The sequence below is a fragment of the Anas platyrhynchos genome, chromosome 2 (genome assembly GCF_047663525.1).
Source record: "Anas platyrhynchos isolate ZD024472 breed Pekin duck chromosome 2, IASCAAS_PekinDuck_T2T, whole genome shotgun sequence".
NCBI classification, from domain to species: Eukaryota; Metazoa; Chordata; class Aves; order Anseriformes; family Anatidae; genus Anas; species Anas platyrhynchos.
The window spans coordinates 852,089-873,561 of NC_092588.1; the positions used below are offsets into that span (position 1 = coordinate 852,089).

Below are 21,473 nucleotides of genomic sequence, written 5' to 3' on the forward strand. Positions count from 1 at the left end.
GACTGGGAGGGGACTGGGAGGGGACTGGGAGGGACTGGGAGGGACTGGGAGGGACTGGGAGGGACTGGGAGGGGTGAACTGGGGACAATGACCGCGAGTGACCCCCTATAGGCCACGCCCCCTTCAGGCCACGCCCCCTCCGCGCCCCACCCAATCAGAGCGCCTCCCCCCGTCCTTCGCCACGCCCCCCTTATAAGCCCCGCCCCCAGGCGCCATCTTGGGGGCGGCGCCTCCTCGCGCCACACCCAAGATGGCGCCGCCCATAAACCCCGCCCCCCGCAGACCGGAAGTGTGGGCGGTTGCCATGGCAACCGAGGCCCCGCCCCCCGGAAGTGGCGGGGGGGGAGCAGCGGCGGCGGCGGCGGTAACGGGGGGGGGGGGAGGGGGGGAGGGGGCGGGGCCATGGGGTGGGGGAGGGGGGAGGGGGTGACGTCATCAGAGGTTTTGGGGGGAAATCGGGGAAGGAGGGGGTGGGGGGGGAGGGGAGGGGGGTTGGGGCCTAATGAGGGTGGGGGGTAATTAGTGAGGGTGGGGGGGAGGAGGGTGGGGAGGAGGCCGGGGGGTAATTAGGGAGGGGGTTAATTAGGGAGGGGGCTAACGAGGCCGGGAGGTAACGAGGCTGGGGGGGAAGGAGGCTGGGGGTTAATTAGGCCCGGGGTTAATGAGGCTGGGGGGTAACGAGGCTGGGGGGAAGGAGGCCGGGGGTTAATTAGGCCCGGGGTTAATGAGGCTGGGGGTTAATTAATGAGGCTGGGGGGTAACGAGGCCCAGGGGTAGAGAGGCCGGCAGGTAACGAGGCTGGGGGGTAATTAAGCTGGGGGGGTAATGAGGCTGGGGGGTTAATTAGGGTGGGGGTTAATTAATGAGGCTGGGGGGTAACGAGGCTGGGGGGGAAGGAGGCTGGGGGTTAATTAGGCTGGGGGGTAACGAGGCCGGCAGCTAACGAGGCTGGGGGGGAAGGAGGCTGGTAATTAACAAGGCCAGGAGGTAACGAGGCTGGTGGGTAACGAGGCCGGAGCTTAACGAGGCCGGTAACGAGGCTGATTGGTAATGAGGCCGGCAGGTAACGAGGCTGGGGGGTAACGAGGCCGGCAGGTAATTAATTAAGCTGGTAGGTAACGAGGCTGGCAGGTAGAGGCCAGGAATTAACGAGGCCGGCTGCTAACGAGGCCGGCAGCTCACCTCCTCCCCCCCTGTCCCCGTGTCCATGTGAGCCAGGTGCTCAACTTTGGGTTCAAAAAGGCAAATTTTGGGGCCTCTTCGGGCAACCTCCACAATAGAGGAGGAGAAAGAGGAGGAGGAGGAGGAGGAGGAGGAGGAGGGAGGGGAGGAAGGCGAGGCCGTGCTGCGGGCGTGCCCGTAGCAAGGTCCAGCAGGGAGCGGCCTCACCGCAGCCTTCGGCCTCAGCACCAGGAGGAAGAGGACGAGGAAGAGGAGAAGGAGGAGGAGGAAGAGGAGGAAGAGGAGGAAGAGGAGGAAGAAGAGGACGAAGAGGACGAAGGCCACCGAGCGATGCCGACCACACACCGCTGACCCCCCGGCACCGGCAATGCCCCCGGGGGCACCGCAACCAAACCCCCCACCGCCCCCATTGCCCTCCCCACCAGTCTTCCCAGTGCTCCCAGTTCTCCCAGTGCTCCCAGTGCTCCCAGTATGGCGGAGCACGCCGAGCTGCTGGCGGAGATGCCGGCGGTGAGCCGCATGAGCGCCGGCGAGCGCCTGAAGCACGCCCAGCGGCGCCGGGCGCAGCAGCTCAAGGCCTGGGCGCGGCTGGAGAAGGAGGCCAAGGGACAAGGAGGTGACACCGGGGACACCGGGGACACCGACGGGGACGATGACACGAGGAGGAGGAGGAGGAGGAGGAGGAGGAGGAGGAAGAGCGGCGCCGGCGGCTCGAAGCGCGTCCGGTTCCCGGCCAGCGTGCGGCTGCTGGAGGCGGCGGCGCGGAGCGACCTGGAGGAAGGTTGGTGGCACGAAGGTGGCACTAAGGGGGGCGTTGTCACCTCCCCTGGGGTCACCAAAACCCCCCCGGGGTCACTGTCACCCCCCTGGTGTCATCAGGACCCCCCCGGGGTCACCACGACCCCCCCAGTGGCACCACGACCCCCCCCGGTGTCACCATGACCCCACCGGTGGCACCGTGACCCTCTTGGTGTCACCATGACCCTTGGTGTCACCACGACCCCCCCCAATGTCACCATGACCCCCCCTGGTGTCACCATGACCCCCCCAGTGTCACTGCCACCCCCCCAGTGTCACCATGACCCCCCAAGGGCCATCACCACCCCCTGGTGTCACCACGACCCCCCAGTGTCACCACCACCCCCTGGTGTCACCATGATCCCCCCCAGTGTCACCAGAATCCCCCCAGTGTCACCACGACCCCCCCCAGTGTCACCACAACCCCATGGTGTCACCATGACCCCTTCCAGTGTCACCATGACCCCCCAGTGTCACTGCCACCCCCCTGGTGTCACCACGACCCCCCTTGGTGTCACCGCCACCCCCCCAGTGTCACTGCCACCCCCCGGTGTCACCGTGACCCCCCCAGCGTCCCCACGTGGCTCGGGGACATCCCCAGGCGGTGACCCCACAACCCTGGGCATGACCCCGTGACCCCGAGGGTGACCCCACGACCCCAAGGGTGACCCCGTGACCCCGGGGGGACGGAGGTGACCCCAAAATTTTTGTGTCCCCCCCCCTCAGTGCGACAGCTCCTGAGCTCCGGCGCCAGCCCCGACCTGTGCAACGAGGACGGGCTCACGGCGCTGCACCAGGTCAGCCCCCAAACTGGTCCCAGTCCCCGTACTGGTCCCGCTCCCAGTATGGTACTGGTCCCGGTGACACTCCTGTCCCCCCCCCAGTGCTGCATCGATGACCTCGGGGACATGGTGACGCTGCTGCTGGAGGCCGGCGCCGGGGTCAACGCGCGCGACGCCGAGCTCTGGACCCCCCTGCACGCCGCCGCCACCTGTGGCCACCGGCACCTGGTGGAGCTGCTGGTGGCACGGTGAGTGGCCCCGTGTCCCCTCCCCGTGTCACCTGTGTCACCTGTGTCACCTGTGTCACCGTGTCACACGTCCTTGTGGCCCCGTGTCCCCGTGTCTCGTGGCCCCGTGGCTTTGTGGCATCTCACCACGTCCCCGTGTCCCCATATCTCACACCCTTGTGGTGTCCCCATGTCCACATGTCCTCGTGTCCCCACGTCCCACGTCCTCGTGTCCCCATGTCCCTGTGTCACACGTCCTCGTGTCCTTGTGGCCTTGTGTCCCCGTGTCTCGTGGCATCTCTCCGTGTCCCCGTGTCCCCATATCTCACACCCTTGTGGTGTCCCCGTGTCCCCATGTCCCACATCCTCATGTCCCCATGTCCCCAAGTCCCCATGTCCCACATCCTTGTGTCCTCAAGTCCCCGTGTCCCTATGTCACACATCCTCGTGTCCCTATGTCCTCATGTCCTTGTGTCCCCGTGTCTCGTGTCCCCATGGCCTTGTGGCATCTCTCCGTGTCCCCATATCTCACATCCTTGTGGTGTCCCCGTGTCCTCGTGTCCTCATGTCCCCGTGTCCCTATGTCACACATCCCTGTGGCCCCATGTCCTCATGTCCTCGTCTCTCGCGTTGCCACATCCCCGTGTCTCGTGTCCCCGTGGCTTTGTGGCATCTCCGTGTCCCCATGTCCCCATATCTCACATCCTTGTGGTGTACCCATGTCCCCATGTCCCCACGTCCTCGTGTCCTCATGTCCCTGTGGCCCCGTGTCCTCGTGTCCTCGTTTCTCACATCACCATGTCCCCGTGTCTCGTGGCCCCATGGCCTTGTGGCATCTCTCTGTGTCCCCACGTCCCCATATCCAACATCTCCATGTCCCCATGTCCCACATCCTTGTGTCCCCATGTCACACATCCTCATGGCCCTGTGTCCCCGTGTCCTTGTGTCCCCGTGTCTCATGGCCCCATGGCCTCCTGGCATCTCCACGTCCCCGTGTCCCCATATCTCACACCCTTGTGGTGTCCCCGTGTCCTTGTGTCACACATCCTCGTGTCCCTATGTCCCCCGTGTCCCTGTGTCTTGTGTCCCCACGTCCTTGTGGCATCCCCATGTCCCTGTGTCCCTGCATGCCCGCGTCCCCATGTCCTTGTGATGTCCCTGTGTCCCCATGTCCCCACATCTCACATCTCCATGCTCTTGTGGTGTCCCCACATCCCCATGTCCCCATGTCCTTGTGGTGTCCCCACTTTCCCACGTCCTCGAGGTGTCCCCCACATCCTTGGGGTGTCCCCCACGTCCTTATGGTGTCCTTGGGTTGTCTCCCACAGCCTTGTGGTGTCCTTGGGGTGTCCCCCATGTCCTTGTGGTGTCCCCACTTTCCCACGTCCTTATGGTGTCCTTGGGGTGTCCCCATGTCCTTGGGGTGTCCCCCATGTCCCCACATCCTTGTGATGTCCCCACGTCCTTGTGGCGTCCTTGTGGTGTCCCCCACAGCCTTGTGGTGTCCTCGGGGTGTCCCCCATGTCCTTGTGGTGTCCCCCACGTCCTTGTGGTGTCCCTATGTCCTTGTGGTGTCCCCCATGTCTCCCATGTCCTTAGGGTGTCCCCATATCCTTGCGGTGTCCCCATGTCCCCACATCCTTGTGGTGTCCCCCACAGCCTTGTTGTGTCCTCGGGGTGTCCCCCACATCCTCGGGGTGACCCCCACATCCTTGGGGTGTCCCCCACGTCCTTATGGTGTCCTTGGGGTGTCCCCATGTCCTTGTGGTGTCCCCCACATCTTTGAGGTGACCCCCACAGCCTTGTTGTGTCCTCGGGATGTCCCCCACATCCTTGGGGTGTCCCCCACATCCTTGTAGGTGTCCCCATGTCCTTGTGATGTCCCCATGTCCTTGAGGTGTCCCCACGTCCTCAGGGTGTCCCCCACATACTTGTGGTGTCCTTGTGATGTCCCCACGTCCTCGAGGTGTCCCCCACGTCCTTGTGGTGCCCCCCACATCCTCGAGGTGTCCCCCACGCCCCCACCCCTCACTCCCCTGTCCCCCCCCTGTCCCCCCAGCGGCGCCAACCTGCTGGCGGTGACATCGGACGGGGACATGCCCTACGACCTGTGCGAGGACGAGGCCACGCTGGACTGCCTGGAGACGGCCATGGCCGAGCAGGGTGAGCTCCGTCCCTTCGTCCCCTTCGTCCCCTTCGTCCCCTTCGTCCCCTTCGTCCCCTTGTCCCTCTGTCCCCTACCCCGTGTCCCTTTTGTCCCCAAAGGCATCACCCAGGAGCGCATCGAGGAGGCTCGGGGTGCCCCGGAGCGGGCTCTGGTGGCCGACGTCCGCGCGCTGCTGGCGGCCGGCGCCGACCTGGACGCGCCGGGGACACGCGGGGCCACCCTGGTAAGGGGACAAATGACAAATTTAGGGTCACGCCGAGGTCCCCTAAATCCCCTACCCTAAAATTTTGTCCCCCCTTGACCCCGTCCAGCTTCACATCGCGGCGGCCAACGGGTACCTGGAGGCGGCCGAGCTGCTGCTGCGGCACGAGGCCAGCACCAGCGCGAGGGACGAGGACGGGTGGCAGCCCCTGCACGCCGCCGCCTGCTGGGGACAGGTTGGGGACACTTTTTGGGGACACTTTGGGGGCGGGTTTGGGGTCACGGGTGGTTGGGGTGACGGTGGTGTCGCGTAGATCCCGCTGGTGGAGCTGCTGGTGGCGCACGGCGCCGACCTCGGGGGGAAGTCGGCGATGGACGAGACGCCGCTGGGTGAGCGCGGGGACCTGTGGGGTCTGGGGGGGCTTATGGGGTCTGTGGGGGCTGTGGGGGGCTGTGGGGGCTGTGGGGACAATGGGGACCATGGGGGTCGTTGGGTCCATGGGGTCTGTGGGGACCATGAGGACCATGAGGGGCTGTGGGGTCCATAGGGTCTATGGGGACAATGAGGACCTTTGGGGTCTATGGGGACCTTGGGGTCTATGGGGACTATGGAGTTCATGGGGTCAATGGGGACAATGAGGACTGTAAGAGTCTATGGGGTCTATGGGGACAATGAGGACCATGAGGGTCTGTGGGGTCCATGGGGTCTATGGGGACCTTGGGGGTCTATGGGGTCTATGGGGTCCATGGGGTCTATGGGGACAATGGGGACCATGGGGGTCATGGGAACCATGGGGTCTATGGGGACCTTGGGGGTCTGTGGGAACAATGGGGACCATGGGGGTCATAGGGATCATGGGGTCTATGGGGACCATAAGGACCTTGGGGTCTATGGGGACTATGGGGTCCATGGGATCTATGGGGACAATGAGGACCGTAAGGGTCTGTGGGGACCATGGGGTCTGTGGGGACCCTGGGGGTCTGTGGGGACAATGAGGACCTTTGGGGTCTATGGGGACCATGGGGTCTATGGGGTCATTGGGATCTATGGGGACAGTAAGGACCATGGGGGTCTATGGGGACTATGGGGTCTGTGGGGGCTTTGGGGGTCTGTGGGGACAATGGGGTCTATGGGAACAATGAGGACCTTTGGGGTCTATGGGGACCATGGGGTCTGTGGGGACAATGAGGACTTTTGGGGTCTATGGGGACCATGGGGTCTATGGGGTCATTGGGATCTGTGGGGACAATGAGGACCATGGGGGTCATTGGGATCATGGGGTCTATGGGGACCATAAGGACCTTGAGAGTCTATGGGGACAGTGAGGACCGTGGGGTCTATGGGGACTATGGGGTCTATGGGGACTATGGGGTCTATGGGGACTATGGGGACAATGAGGACCATGGGGGTCATTGGGCCCGTGGGGTCTATGGGGACCCTGGGGATCTGTGGGGACATTGAGGACCTTGGGGACAGTGAGGACCATGGGGATCTATGGGGACTATGGGGTCCATGGGGTCTATGGAGACCATGGGGTTCATAGGGTCCATGGGGACCATGGGGGTCTGTGGGGACAATGAGGACCATGGGGGTCTATGGGGTCTATGGGGACCATGGGGTCTATGGGGTCATTGGGATCTATGGGGACAACGAGGACCATGGGGGTCTATGGGGACTGTGGGGTCTGTGGGGTCCATGGGGTCTATGGGGACTTTGGGGGTCTATGGGGACAATGAGGACCTTGGGGGTCATTGGGGCCATGGGGACCGTGGGGTCTATGGGGACCATGGGGTCTGTGGGGACCATGGGGTCTGTGGGGACAATGAGGGACCATGGGGGTCATTGGGTCCATGGGGTCTATGGGGACTTTGGGGGTCTATGGGGACAATGAGGACCTTTGGGGTCTATGGGGACCGTGGGGGTCATAGGGATCATGGGGTCTATGGGGACCATAAGGACCTTGGGGGTCTATGGGGACAGTGAGGCCATGGGGGTCATGGGAACCATGGGGTCTATGGGGACCCTGGGGTTCTGTGGGGTCATTGAGGACCTTGGGGACAGTGAGGACCATGGGGATCTATGGGGACTATGGGGTCCATGGGGTCTATGGAGACCATGGGGTTCATAGGGTCCATGGGGACCATGGGGGTCTGTGGGGACAATGAGGACCATGGGGGTCTATGGGGTCTATGGGGACCATGGGGTCTATGGGGTCATTGGGATCTATGGGGACAACGAGGACCATGGGGGTCTATGGGGACTGTGGGGTCTGTGGGGTCCATGGGGTCTATGGGGACTTTGGGGGTCTATGGGGACAATGAGGACCTTGGGGGTCATTGGGGCCATGGGGACCGTGGGGTCTATGGGGACCATGGGGTCTGTGGGGACCATGGGGTCTGTGGGGACAATGAGGCCCATGGGGTTTATAGGGTCTGTGGGGTCTACGGAGACCAAGGGGACCGTGGGGGGGGGGACCATGGAGAAGACCACAAGGAGCTTGGGGACTGTGGGGACTGTGGGGACCATGAGGTGGCCACCAGGACCATGAGGGGGCCACCAAGACCATGGGAAGGGGCCACCAATCCCATAGGGTGGCCACCAAACCCATGGGGTGACCACCAAGACCTTGGGGTGACCACCAAACCCATAGGGTGGCCACCAAGGTCACCATAGGGTGGCCACCAAACCCATAGGGTGGCCACCAATCCCATATGGTGGCCACCAAACCCATGGGGTCGCCACCAAACCCATAGGGTGACCACCAAGGTCACCATAGGGTGGCCACAAAGCCCATAGGGTGACCACCAAACCCATAGGGTGACCACCAAGCCCATGGGAAGGGGCCACCAAACCCATGGGGTGGCCACCAATCCCATAGGGTGGCCACCAAGCCCATAGGGCGGCCACCAAGGTCACCAAGGTCACCATAGGGTAGCCACCAAACCCATGGGGTGGCCACCAAGGTCACCATAGGGTGGCCACCAAACCCATAGGGCAACCACCAAGGTCACCAAGGTCACCATAGGGTAGCCACCAAACCCATAGGGTGGCCACCAAGGTCACCATAGGGTAGCCACCAAACCCATAGGGTGGCCACCAAGGTCACCATAGGGTGACCACCAAACCCTTGGGGTGGCCAGCAAGGTCACCAAGGTCACCATAGGGTGGCCACCAAACCCATAGGGTGGCCAGCAAGGTCACCAAGGTCACCATGGGGTGGCCACCAAACCCATAGGGTGACCACCAAGGTCACCATAGGGTGGCCACCAAACCCATGGGGTGACCACCAAGGTCACCAAGGTCACCATAGGGTGGCCACCAAACCCTTGGGGTGGCCACCAAGGTCACCAAGGTCACCATAGGGTGGCCACCAAACCCATAGGGTGGCCACCAAACCCATGGGGTGACCACCAAACCCTTGGGGTGACCACCAAGGTCACCAAGGTCACCATAGGGTGGCCACCAAACCCTTGGGGTGGCCACCAAACCCATAGGGTGACCACCAAGGTCACCATGGGGTGGCCACCAAACCCTTGGGGTGGCCACCAAACCCATAGGGTGGCCACCAAGGTCACCAAGGTCACCATGGGGTGGCCACCAAACCCATGGGGTGGCCACCAAGGTCACCATAGGGTGGCCACCAAGACCTTGGGGTGGCCACCAAACCCATAGGGTGACCACCAAGGTCACCAAGGTCACCATAGGGTGGCCACCAAACCCATGGGGTGACCACCAAGCCCATAGGGTGGCCACCAAGGTCACCAAGGTCACCATAGGGTGGCCACCAAACCCATAGGGTGACCACCAAGGTCACCAAGGTCACCATAGGGTGACCACCAAACCCTTGGGGTGGCCACCAAGGTCACCAAGGTCACCATAGGGTGGCCACCAAACCCATAGGGTGACCACCAAGGTCACCAAGGTCAGCATAGGGTGACCACCAAACCCTTGGGGTGGCCACCAAGGTCACCAAGGTCACCATAGGGTGACCACCAAGCCCATAGAGTGACCACCAAGCCCATAGGGTGACCACCAAGACCTTGGGGGTGACCACCAAGGTCACCATAGGGTGACCACCAAACCCTTGGGGTGACCACCAAGGTCACCAAGGTCACCACAGGGTGGCCACCAAACCCATAGGGTGGTCACCAACCCCACGGGATGACCACCAACCCCACACAACCCAAGGCCACCACGGTGCCCACGATTCCCCCGTTGACCCTGGGGACCTCGGGCTCCTTCCTGACGTCCCCGTGGTGTCCCCGTGGTGTCCCCGTGGTGTCCCCAGACGTGTGCGGTGACCCCGAGGTTCGCGCCAAGCTCCTGGAGCTGAAGCAGAAGCGCGAGGCCGTCCTGCGCCCCCACCGCCCGCCCTGCCGGACCTCCAGCGCCGGCAGCCGCGGGTGAGAAAGATTTTTTGGGGTCAGTCCTCCAAGTTTTGGGGTCGCGCGTCCCTAAATGCCCCTAATGTCCCCTTTTTGTCCCCAGGAAGGCGGCGCGGCGCGCCAGCGTGACCGAGCGCAGCCAACGCTACCGGAGGGCGCAGGCGCGCGAGGCTCTGGTGTGGCAACGGGGACAAGAGGAGGAGGAAGAGGAGGAGGAGGAGAAGAAGAAGAAGAAGAAGAAGGAGGAGGAGGAGGAGGAGGAAGCACGGCGCTGCCCCCAGGTGACCCGGTGGCTTTGGGGACCAGCGGTGGCCGTGGTGGCACCGGGCGGTGACACCATCTTGGAGAGGTCCCAACCTTGGGGGGCGTCCTTGGGGGGGGTCCCCGCTCCCTTTTAGGACCCCCCTTGGGGTTGCGTCCCCGATGTCCCCAAGCTTTGGGGGTGTCCCCAAATTTTGGGGGTGTCCCCAAGCTTTTTGGGTGTCCCCAAGTGCCACCAAGGTCACTTTTCCAGGACCCCCCCCCGTTGGCACCGGACCCGGTCCCGGCTCAGACCTTGGCGGAGTTGAAGCGGCAGCGAGCGGCCTCCAAGCAGCAGCCGCGCCCCCACACCTCCGCCCCACGGCTGCCCCATAAGTGCCGACCCCCCCCCGCTGCTCCGCCTCACGGCCCCCCCCGAGGAGCCGCCGGCCCCCAAGCAGCGCTGCTGCAAGGTGATGTGAGCGGGGGGCACAATTTTGGGGCAAAAAACCCCGCTTTTGGGGTTTTGGGGACACAGACACGCTTATGGGGCAAAAAACCCCAATTTTGGGGGCGCCCCACGGAGCGGGGACGCCCCCTCCCGCCCCGTTGGGTGCCCCCTGTCTTGTTTATTTTTTCCATGACCCAAATTAAAGCTTTTTTGCACCAAAAAATCGCTGGCGCGTCCTTTTGGCGACGTCCCCAATGTCACCTCCGAGGCGCTGTAAAAATAGCAAGGAACCCCCCCCGCACCCCCCCCTCTGCCCCATAGCACCCGCTATGGGGCGCGCTATGGGGCAGGGCACCCCGTGACCCCCCTTCCCCACCCACCCCAGCCCCCCTACTTGTGGGGCAGCCCCGTGGGGCGGCGCTGCCCCATAAGTTGTGGGATGGGGACACACATTGGGTTGTCCCCCCCTGCTATGGGGCTGTGGCGCCCCACAAGTGTCCCTGCCCCACAGCGGGTGGGGGTCGCGGCCCCCCGGCAGCTGCCGGGTTATATTTAGGGCCCCGCAAAGGTCAAGGCGGCGGCGGCGGCTACGGGGACAAGGCGGCCGCCTCGCTGCCCCACGGCTGCCCCACGGCTGCCCCACAGCGCGTGGACGTGGGGTGAGCCCGGCCGGGTGCGAGGGAAAAGGACCCAAAGGTGGGTGAGTGGGTGGGTGGGTGGGGGGCAGGGAGATGTGGGGCGGCCCCATAGCCAGCGCCGCCCCATAGCGTGTGGGGCTGATAAGGGGCCCACACCCATGGGGCCCCTCTGGGGGAGCACGTGGGGCTGGGACCCATGGGAGCCCAGGAGTGAGTCTGTGGGGCTGGGACCCACGGCTGGCGGGGAGGGAGGGGGTGTGGGGCGGTGTGGGGCGCCCCATAGGGAAGGGGGGGGCGGTTATGGGGTGCCCCACATGTGGGCACCCGTGGTTTGGGGATTGGGAACTGGAAATGTTTGGGGAGGGGGTTGTGGGGCGGCTATGGGGCGCAGTAAGGGGGGGGGAGCTATGGGGCACGGCGCAATGGGGGCTGTGGGGCAGGTGGTTGATTTGGGTGTGAGGCTATGGGGCAAAGCGGGGGCGCTATGGGGCACGGCATGGGGTGCTATGGGGCACGGCACGCCTCGCTATGGGGCAGGGCGGTGGGTCACTATGGGATTCAGTGCAGGTGCTATAGGGCACAGCAGTGGGGCGCTATGGGGCACGGCACGGTGGGCTGCTGTGGGGCACGCTGTGGGGCACACAATGGGCGCTATGGGGCAGGATATGGGCACTATGGGGCACAATCTAGGTGCTATGGGGCACACTGGGCGCTATGGGGTGCTATGGGGCAGCACAGCAGGCTGCTATGGGGCACAATATGGGCACTATGGGTGCTATGGGGTAAAATATGGGTGCTATGGGGCACACTGTGGGGCACTATGGTGTGCTATGGGGCAGCACAGCAGGCTGCTATGGGGCACAATATGGGCGCTGTGGGGCACACTGGGTGTTGTGGGGCACAATATAGGCGCTATGGGGCAGACAACGGGCACTATGGGGCACAATATGGGCACTATGGGGCACAGAAGGGGTGTTATGGGGCACTATGGGGCACACAGTGGGTGCTATGGGGCACAATATGGGACACTATGGGGCACAATATGGGTGCCATGGGGCACAGCACAGACGCTATAGGGCACACAACGGGCACTATGGGGCGCTATGGGGCGCTATGGGGCACACTGTGGAGTGCTATGGGACACAGAAGGGGTGCAATGGGGCACACAATGGGCACTATGGGGTACAATATGGGGCGCTGTGGGGCACTATGGGGCACAGCACAGACGCTATGGGGCACACAAGGGGCACTACGGGGCGCTATGGGGCACAATATGGGTGTTATGGGGTGCTATGGGGCGCTATGGGGCACACTGTGGGTACTATGGGGCACACTGTGGGGCGCTATGGGGCGCTATGGGGTGCTATGGGGAGCTATGGGGCTCTATGGGGGGCTATGGGGAGCTATGGGGCACACTGTGGGTGCTATGGGGCACACTGTGGGGCGCTATGGGGCACAGCACAGGTGCTATGGGGCTCTATGGGGTGCTATGGGGCACACTGTGGGGCGCTATGGGGCACGCTATGGGGCACACTGTGGGTGCTATGGGGCGCTATGGGGCACAATATGGGCGCTATGGGGCACACAAGGGGCACTATGGGGCGCTATGGGGCACAATATGGGTGCTATGGGGCGCTATGGGGCACAGCACAGGTGCTATGGGGCTCTATGGGGAGCTATGGGGCACACTGTGGGGCGCTATGGGGCACACTATGGGTGCTATGGGGCTCTATGGGGCGCTATGGGGCACGCTATGGGGCGCTATGGGGCACTATGGGGTACACTGTGGGGCTCTATGGGGCTCTATGGGGCGCTATGGGGCGCTATGGGGCACAGCACAGGTGCTATGGGGCTCTATGGGGCGCTATGGGGCACGCTATGGGGCGCTATGGGGCTCTATGGGGCGCTATGGGGCACACTATGGGGCGCTATGGGGCACACTGTGGGTGCTATGGGGCACTATGGGGCTCTATGGGGGCTATGGGGCACGCTATGGGGGCGCTATGGGGGCTATGGGGCACGCTATGGGGCGCTATGGGGCGCTATGGGGCACACTGTGGGTGCTGTGGGGCGCTATGGGGCGCTATGGGGCACGCTATGGGGCGCTATGGGGCACAGCACAGGTGTTATGGGGCTCTATGGGGTGCTATGGGGCACGCTATGGGGCGCTATGGGGCACACTATGGGGCGCTATGGGGCACGCTATGGGGCACACTGTGGGTGCTATGGGGCGCTATGGGGCACGCTATGGGGCACAATATGGGCGCTATGGGGCTCTATGGGGCGCTATGGGGCACGCTATGGGGCTCTATGGGGTGCTATGGGGCACACTGTGGGGCGCTATGGGGCACTATGGGGCGCTGTGGGGCACAGCACAGGCGCTATGGGGCACTATGGGGCGCTATGGGGCTCTATGGGGCGCTATGGGGCACAGAAGGGGCTCTATGGGGCACGCTATGGGGCACTATGGGGCACACTGTGGGGCGCTATGGGGCACGCTATGGGGCGCTATGGGGCACCCCCCGCCCCATAACTGGCAGTTAGGGGGCGCCCCACCGAAGGGGGGGGGGGGGGGGGGGTCCAGCCCCACCCTCTGGGGGACGCGGCTGCAGCCAATGGGCGGCGGGGGGGCGGGGCCAAGGATAAAGGGCCGGGGCGCTGATTGGCTGGCGGGGCGCTGTGGGGCGGGGCTAAGGCCGGGGGCCGTTTGGGGCAGCAGGGGGCGCTGTGGGGCAGAGGGGCCATGAAACAGCGCGGGTCAGTCGGGGGGGGGCAACTGGGGGGGTGTGGGGGGCAGTTGGGGGGGGTATGGGGTAAATAGGGGGGCTAGGGGGCAATTGGGGGGTGTGGGGCAGTTTGGGGGGGGCTATGGGGCGGTTGTGGGGGTGTGGGGCAGGGGGTGTGGGGCAGTTGGGGGGCTATGGGGCAGTTGGGGGTGTGGGGTGGGGGGTGTGGGGCAGTTGGGGGGGGTATGGGGGCAGTTTGGGGGGGCTATGGGGCAGGAGAGCTATGGGGCAGGGGGCTATGGGGCACTTGGGGGTGTGGGGCAGTTGAGGGGGGCTATGGGGGCAGTTGGGGGGGGGGTGGGGGCAGTTTGGGGGGGGCTATGGGGCAGTTGGGGGGGTGTGGGGCGGGGGTGTGGGGCAGTTGGGGGGGTGGGGGGACAGTTGGGGGGGGTGTGGGGCAGTTGGGGGGGTATGGGGCAATTAGGGGGGGCTATGGGGCAGGGGGGATATGGGGCAGGGGGCTATGGGGGCAGTTGGGGGGATGTGGGGCGGGGGGTGTGGGGTAGTTGGGAGGGTGTGGGGGGCAGTTGGAGGGGGTGGGGGGCAAATAGGGGGGGCTATGGGGCAATTGGGGGGGGTATGGGGCAGGGGGGCTGTGGGGCAGGGGGCTATGGGGCAGTTGGGGGGTGTGGGGGCGGGGGGTGTGGGCAGTTGGGGGGGTGTGGGGGGCAGTTGGGGGGAGTGGGGGGCAGTTTGGGGGGCTATGGGGCAGTTGGGGGGGCTATGGGGCAGTTGGGGGGGTGTGGGGTGATGGGGTGTGGGGCAGTTGGGGGGTGTGGGGGGCAGTTGGGGGGGGTATGGGGCAAATAGGGGGGGATATGGGGCAGGGGGGGCTATGGGGCAGGGGTCTATGGGGCAGTTGGGGGGGTATGGGGCGGGGGGTGTGGGCAGTTGGGGGGGCTATGGGGCAGTTGGGGGGGGGTGGGGCAGTTTGGGGGGGGCTATGGGGCGGTTGGGGGGTGTGGGCGGGGTGTGGGGCAGTTGGGGGGGTGTGGGGGCAGTTTGGGGGAGTGGGGGGCAGTTTGGGGGGGGTGGGGGGCAAATAGGGGGGGCTATAGGGCAATTGGGGGGCTATGGGGCAGGGGGGCTGTGGGGCAGGGGGCTATGGGGCAGTTGGGGGGGTGTGGGCGGGGGGTGTGGGGCAGTTGGGGGGGGGTGGGGGGCGGTTGGGGGGGGTGTGGGGCAGTTTGGGGGGGCTATGGGGCGGTTGGGGGGGTGTGGGGCAGGGGGGTGTGGGGCAGTTGGGGGAGTGTGGGGGGGCAGTTGGGGGGGTGTGGGGCAGTTGGGGGGGTATGGGGGCAATTAGGGGGGCTAGGGGGCGGGGGTGTGGGGCAGTTGGGGGGACTATGGGGTGGGGGGTATGGGGCAGTTGGGGGGACTATGGGGTGGGGGGGCTATGGGGCAACTGGGGGGAGTGTGGGCAGGAGAGCTATGGGGCAGGGGGCTATGGGGCAGAGGTTCTATGGGGCAGCTGGGGGACTATGGGGTGGGGGGGTGGGGGGCAATTGGGAGGGCTATGGGGCAGTGGGGGGCGCTATGGGGCAGGAGAGCTATGGGGCAGAGTGGCTGCGGGGGGTTCTATGGGGCAGGGTGCTATGGGGCAGCGGGGGTGGCTATGGGGCAACTGGGATCTATGGGGCAGGAGGGGGTGCAGGGGGCCATGACTTGGGGGGCGCAGCAGTGGGGCAGAGCTACGGGGAGTTGTGGGGCCTGCTATGGGGCAGAGCTATGGGGCAGAGCTATGGGGCAGAGCTATGGGGCAGAGCTATGGGGCCTGCCCCACATCTCCCCCCTGCCCCCCCCCGGCGGCTCCTGGCCCCGTCCCCGCGTCCCGGTGGCCCCGTGCCCACGTCCCCATAACCTTGGGGTCCCCGCCTGCCTCTGGCCCCACAGCCCACGGCCCCACAGCCCCCGTGCCCCACACCTTGTGCCCCACACCCTGAGCCCCACACACCCCACACCCCGTGCCCCATATCCTATCCCATGCCCCACACCCGTGCCCACACCCCGTGCCCACACAGCTGTCCCGTGCCCCATGCCCCTTGCCCCATGCCCTGTACCCGCGTCCGTGCCCCACACTCACCCCACACCCCCACCCCACACCCCACACCCCCACCCCATACCCACACCCCATGCCCCACTCCCACCCCATACCCCTTACCCCATACCCCCCTTACCCCATACCCCATACCCATGCCCCACACCCACCCCATACCCCCTGCCCATACCCCCCAACACCCCATACCCATGTCCTGTGCCCCATGCCCCACACCCACCCCACATCCCGTGCCCCACACCCACCCCATACCCCTTACCCCATGCCCCCATACCCCACACCCCACACCCCATACCCCATACCCCATACCCACGTCCCGTGCTCCACACCCACCCCATACCCCCCAACACCCCATACCCCCACCCCACACCCCCACCCCACACCCCATGCCCCACTCCCACCCCATACCCCTTACCCCATGCCCCCCTTACCCCATACCCCATACCCATGCCCCACACCCACCCCAAACCCCGTGCCCCACACCCCACACCCCATACCCCATACCCCATACCCACACCCCATGCCCCACTCCCACCCCAAACCCCTTACCCATGCCCCCCAACACCCCATACCCCATACCCACGTCCCTTGCCCCATTCCCACCCCATAACCCCCTGCCCCATACCCCCTGCCCCATACCCCACACCCCGTGCCCCGCACCCCATACCCCATACCCATGCCCCACACCCACCCCATACCCCCTGCCCCACATCCCATGCCCCACTCCCACACCCCACACCCCCACCCCAAACCCCATTCCCACCCCATACCCCTTACCCCATACCCCCCAACACCCCATACCCCCACCCCACACCCTGTACCCACACCCCGTGCCCCACACCCACCCCAAACCCCTTACCCCATACCCCCCAACACCCCATACCCCACACCCCCACCCCACACCCACCCCATACCCCCCACCCCAAAGCCCTTACCCCATGCCCCCAACACCCCATACCCACACCCCACACCCCATACCCACGTCCGTGCCCCACACCCACCCCACACCCCACCCCACACCCCATACCCCACCCCATACCCCTTACCCATGCCCCCAACACCCCATATCCCATACCCATGCCCCACACCCACCCCACACCCCACCCCACACCCCATGCCCCACTCCCACCCCACACCCCGTGCCCCACGTCCCGTGCCCCACTCCCACCCCACACCCCCACCCCAAACCCCATTCCCACCCCATACCCCTTACCCCATGCCCCCCATACCCCACACCCCACACCCCCACCCCACACACACCCCATGCCCCACTCCCACCCCATACCCCTTACCCCATGCCCCCCAACACCCCATATCCCATACCCGTGCCCCACACCCCATACCCCATACCCACGTCCCGTGCCCCACTCCCACCCCATACCCACACCCCATGCCCCACACCCACCCCATATCCCTTACCCCATGCCCCCCAACACCCCATACCCCACACCCCACACCCCATACCCCATACCCACGTCCCGTGCCCCACACCCACCCCACACCCACCCCACGTCCCGCCCCATGCCCGTCTCTGCCCCGGGGCGGTGCCGCCTTCACCCTCCCGGTGCCAACTTCCCAGCCCCATAACCCCGACCTTGGCCCCCCCCCTGGCCCTAAATGCGGGCCCTGAGTTTTCGGCGACCCCACAGGCTCCCGGCCATGGCGGCGGCGGCGGCGACGACGGCGACGTCTTTAGGGTCGGGGTCAAGGTCGGGGGTTTTGGGGTCAATGGGGTCTGGGGGCGGCCGCCCCCCGGTGCTGAGCGGGGGCTCCATGAACCCGGCCGTGCGGCGCGTGGAGTACGCCGTGCGCGGCCCCATTGTCACCCGCGCCCTACAACTGGAGCAGGAGCTGCGGCAGGTAGGGGACGACACCCCCCCGACCCTAAAACCCAAACCCCGAAATCTTGGGGGCGCCCCTACCCCAAATCTGGGACCCTCTCTCCAAACTGGGACTCCCAGCACCAGGGACCCTATAACCATCGGGACCCCCAATTTGGGGTCTCCAGCTCATGCCCAGGACCCCCCGACCCTAAAACCCAAACCCCAAAACCGTGGGGCTCCCCTTCCTCAAATCTGGGACCCCCCCAAAATCTGGGACCCCCCCCCCCAAATTTGGGACCCCCAGCACCAGTGACCCTATAACCATCGGGACCCCCAGTTTGGGGTCTCCAGCCCATGCCCAGGACCCCATAGACCCCCCCGACCCTAAAACCCAAACCCCGAAATCTTGGGGACCCCCCTTCCCCAAATCTGGATCCCCCCCGAAATCTGGGACCCCCCTCCCCAAACTGGGACTCCCAGCACCGGGGACCCTATAGCCATCGGGACCCCCAGTTTGGGGTCTCCAGCCCATGCCCAGGACCCCAAATACCCCCAGACCCCCCCCCCCTAAACCCCAACCCCTAAACCTTGGGGACCCCCTCCCCAAATCCGGGACCCCCTCCCCAAACTGGGACCCCCTTCCCAAACTGGGACTCCCAGTACCGGGGACCCTATAACCATCGGGACTCCCAGTTTGGGGTCTCCAGCCCATGCCCAGGACCCCCCGACCCTAAAACCGAAACCCCAAAATCATGGGGACCCCTCCCCAAATCCGGGACCCCCTCCCCAAATCTGGGACCCCCCCCCCAAATTTGGGACTCCCAGTACCGGGGACCCTATAACCATCGGGACCCCCAATTTGGGGTCTCCAGCCCACCCTATGGCCCCCCCAGGCCCCCCCCCAATTGCCGGGACCGGTTGCACCCAATCCCCCCCCCCCCAAATTTGGGGTCCCCCAAACCAGGGACCCCCCCCCATAAACCCCAGGACCCCCCCAAAACCCCAAAACCCCAAAACCCCCCCAAATCCTGACCCCCCCCCCCCACTGACCCCAAACCCCAAACCTGGGACCCCCCCCCCCCCATTTCCCCCCCCCCCCCAGATTTGGGACCCCCCCCCCCTCCCCCATGTCCCCCCGTCCCTTGTCCCCCCCCCCCGCCCCCCCCCGTGTCCCCAGCTGGGCACTTTCCCAGTGCTCCCAGTGCCTCCCAGTACCTCCCAGTACCTCCCAGTACCCCCCGCCCCCCCCCCAGTGGGCAGAGTCCGCCCGGGGCCGAAGTCCAAACTGGGGGGGGGGGGTGGGGACGGCCCCGGTGACCCCGTTACCGGTTGGTAACTGGTGGCCCCAGTTAGCCCAGTGTTACTGGTTAGCCCAGTATGCCCGTGTCACCCTGTGCCCGTGTCCCCAGTTAGCCCAGTAGCCCTGTAATGTCCCCATGTCCCCAGTTATCCCAGTTATCCCAGTATCCCCCAGTATCCCCATATCCCTATAATGTCCCCATAATGTCCCCATATCCACCTGTCCCCAGTTAGCCCAGTATCCCCAGTATCCCCATATTGTCCCCATATTGTCCCCATAATGTCCCCATATTCCCAGTTATCCCAGTATCCCCTTATCCCCATGTCCCCATAATGTCCCCCTGTCCCCAATATCCCAATATCCCCAGGTCCCCATGTCCCCAGTTATCCCAGTATCCCCATATCCCCATATCCCCCTGCCCCCATGTCCCCGGTTATCCCAGTAATCCCAGTATCCCCATAATGTCCCCATAATGTCCCCATATCCACCTGTCCCCAGTTATCCCAGTATCCCCATAACCCCATAATGTCCCCATACCCCATGTCCCCAGTTATCCCAGTTATCCCAGTAATCCCAGTATCCCCCTGTCCCCATATCCCCATAACGTCCCCATAATGTCCCCATATCCCCAGTTGTCCCAGTATCCCCATATTCCCATGTCCCCAGTTATCCCAGTATCCCCCTGTCCCCATAGTGTCCCCATAATGTCCCCAGTTATCCCAGTATCCCCATAATGTCCCCATAATGTCCCCATATCCCCATGTCCCCATGTCCCCAGTCATCCCAGTATCCCCATATCCCCATATCCCCATATCCCCATGTCCCCAGTTATCCCAGTTATCCCAGTTATCCCAGTATCCCCGTCTTCATATCCCCATGTCCCCAGTATCCCCATATCCCTATAATGTCCCCATAATGTCCCCATATCCCCATGTCCCCAGTTATCCCAGTATCCCTCTGTCCCCATGTCCCCAGTTATCCCAGTAATCCCAGTATCCCTGTAATGTCCCCATAATGTCCCCATAACCCCATAATGTCCCCCTGTCCCCATAATGTCCCCATAATGTCCCCATACCCCATGTCCCCATAATGTCCCCATATCCCCAGTTATCCCAGTTATCCCAGTATCCCCCTGTCCCCATAATGTCCCCATGTCCCCAACCCCTCACCCCATACCACCCCCCTACCCCTGTACCCCCACCCCCATGACCCTTGACCCCATGACCCCATAACTCCTGACCCCATAACCCCTGACCCCATAACCCCTGACCCCATAACCCCCTGACCCCTGACCCCTGACCCCTGACCCCATAACCCCTGACCCCTGACCCCTGACCCCGCAGGGTGTCCCCAAACCCTTCACGGAGGTGATCAAGGCCAACATCGGGGACGCGCACGCCATGGGGCAGAAACCGATCACCTTCCTGCGCCAGGTACGGGGCCCCAGTGCCCCCCAGTATCCCCCAGTATCCCCCAGTGTCCCCCAGTATCCCCCAGTATCCCCCAGTATCCCCAGTAACCCCCAGCATGCCCATTATCCCCCATTATTCCCCATTATCCTCCAGTATCCCCCAGTATCCCCCAGTATCCCCAGTGTCTCCCAGTAGCCCCCAGTACCCCCAGTATCCCCCAGTGTCTCCCAGTAGCCCCCAGTAGCCCCCAGTATCCCCCAGCATCCCCCAGTATCCCCAGTAAGCCCCAGCATGCCCATTATCCCCCATTATTCCCCATTATCCTCCAGTATCCCCCAGTATCCCCCAGTATCCCCAGTGTCCCCCAGTATCCCCAGTGTCCCCCAGTGTCCCCCAGTGTCCCCCAGTACCCCCAGTATCCCCAGTGTCTCCCAGTATCCCCCAGTGTCCCCCAGTATCCCCCAGTAACCCCCAGTGTCTCCCAGTATACCCCAGCATCCCCCAGTAGTCCCCAGTATTCTCAGTGTCTCCCAGTATCCCCAGTGTCTCCCAGTAGTGCCCCCCAGTGCCCCCCAGTATCTCCCAGTAGTGTCTCCCAGTATCCCCCAGTCCCCCCAGTGTCTCCCAGTGCCCCGAGTGTCTCCCAGCAGTATCTCCCAGTATCTCCCAGTGTCCCCAGTGCCCCCCAGTTCCCCCAGTAGTGCCCCCAGTGTCTCCCAGTAGTGCCCCCCAGCATCTCCCAGTGTCTCCCAGTGTCTTCCAGTAGTGTCTCCCAGTATCCCCCAGTGTCTCCCAGTGCCCCCAGTCCCTCCCAGTTCCCCCAGTAGTGTCTCCCAGTGTCTCCCAGTGTCCCCCAGTATCCCCCAGTTCCCCCAGTACCCAGTGTCCCCAGTATCCTGTGTCTCCCAGTGCCCCCAGTGCCCCCCAGTCCCTCCCAGTGCCCCCAGTATCCCCAGTTCCCCCAGGTGGCGGCACTGTGCGTGTGCCCGGAGCTGCTGCAGCAGGACACCATCCCCAGTATCCC

The 21,473-nt window shown here is 64.7% G+C and overlaps 2 protein-coding genes across 4 annotated transcripts in view; both read left to right on the forward strand.

Moving 5' to 3' along the window:
- The first annotated feature begins 274 nt into the window (after positions 1-274).
- PPP1R16A (protein phosphatase 1 regulatory subunit 16A) lies at positions 275-10,755 on the forward strand. Its single transcript, XM_072034502.1, has 11 exons — positions 275-364; positions 1,408-1,963; positions 2,707-2,777; positions 2,865-3,010; positions 5,049-5,152; positions 5,255-5,379; positions 5,468-5,593; positions 5,672-5,747; positions 9,647-9,761; positions 9,847-10,024; positions 10,258-10,755. The coding sequence occupies exons 2-11, from the start codon at positions 1,654-1,656 to the stop codon at positions 10,753-10,755; spliced, it is 1,749 nt and encodes a 582-aa protein (XP_071890603.1). The 5' UTR covers positions 275-364; positions 1,408-1,653.
- Positions 10,756-11,112: 357 nt separating this feature from the next.
- The window catches only part of GPT (glutamic--pyruvic transaminase), a 28,007-nt gene continuing 17,646 nt past the window's right edge, over positions 11,113-21,473 (forward strand). Inside the window, exons 1-3 of one of the 3 annotated variants that reach the window (XM_072034210.1) lie at positions 11,113-11,130; positions 17,564-17,774; positions 20,381-20,470. In XM_072034210.1, the coding sequence (XP_071890311.1) occupies positions 17,574-17,774; positions 20,381-20,470 (291 nt within the window). In that variant the 5' untranslated portion in view covers positions 11,113-11,130; positions 17,564-17,573. Of the gene's footprint in view, positions 11,131-11,253; positions 11,283-13,738; positions 13,830-17,563; positions 17,775-20,380; positions 20,471-21,473 lie in introns of those variants that run through there. The other 2 variants (XM_072034209.1, XM_072034208.1) reach the window with 2 other exon arrangements.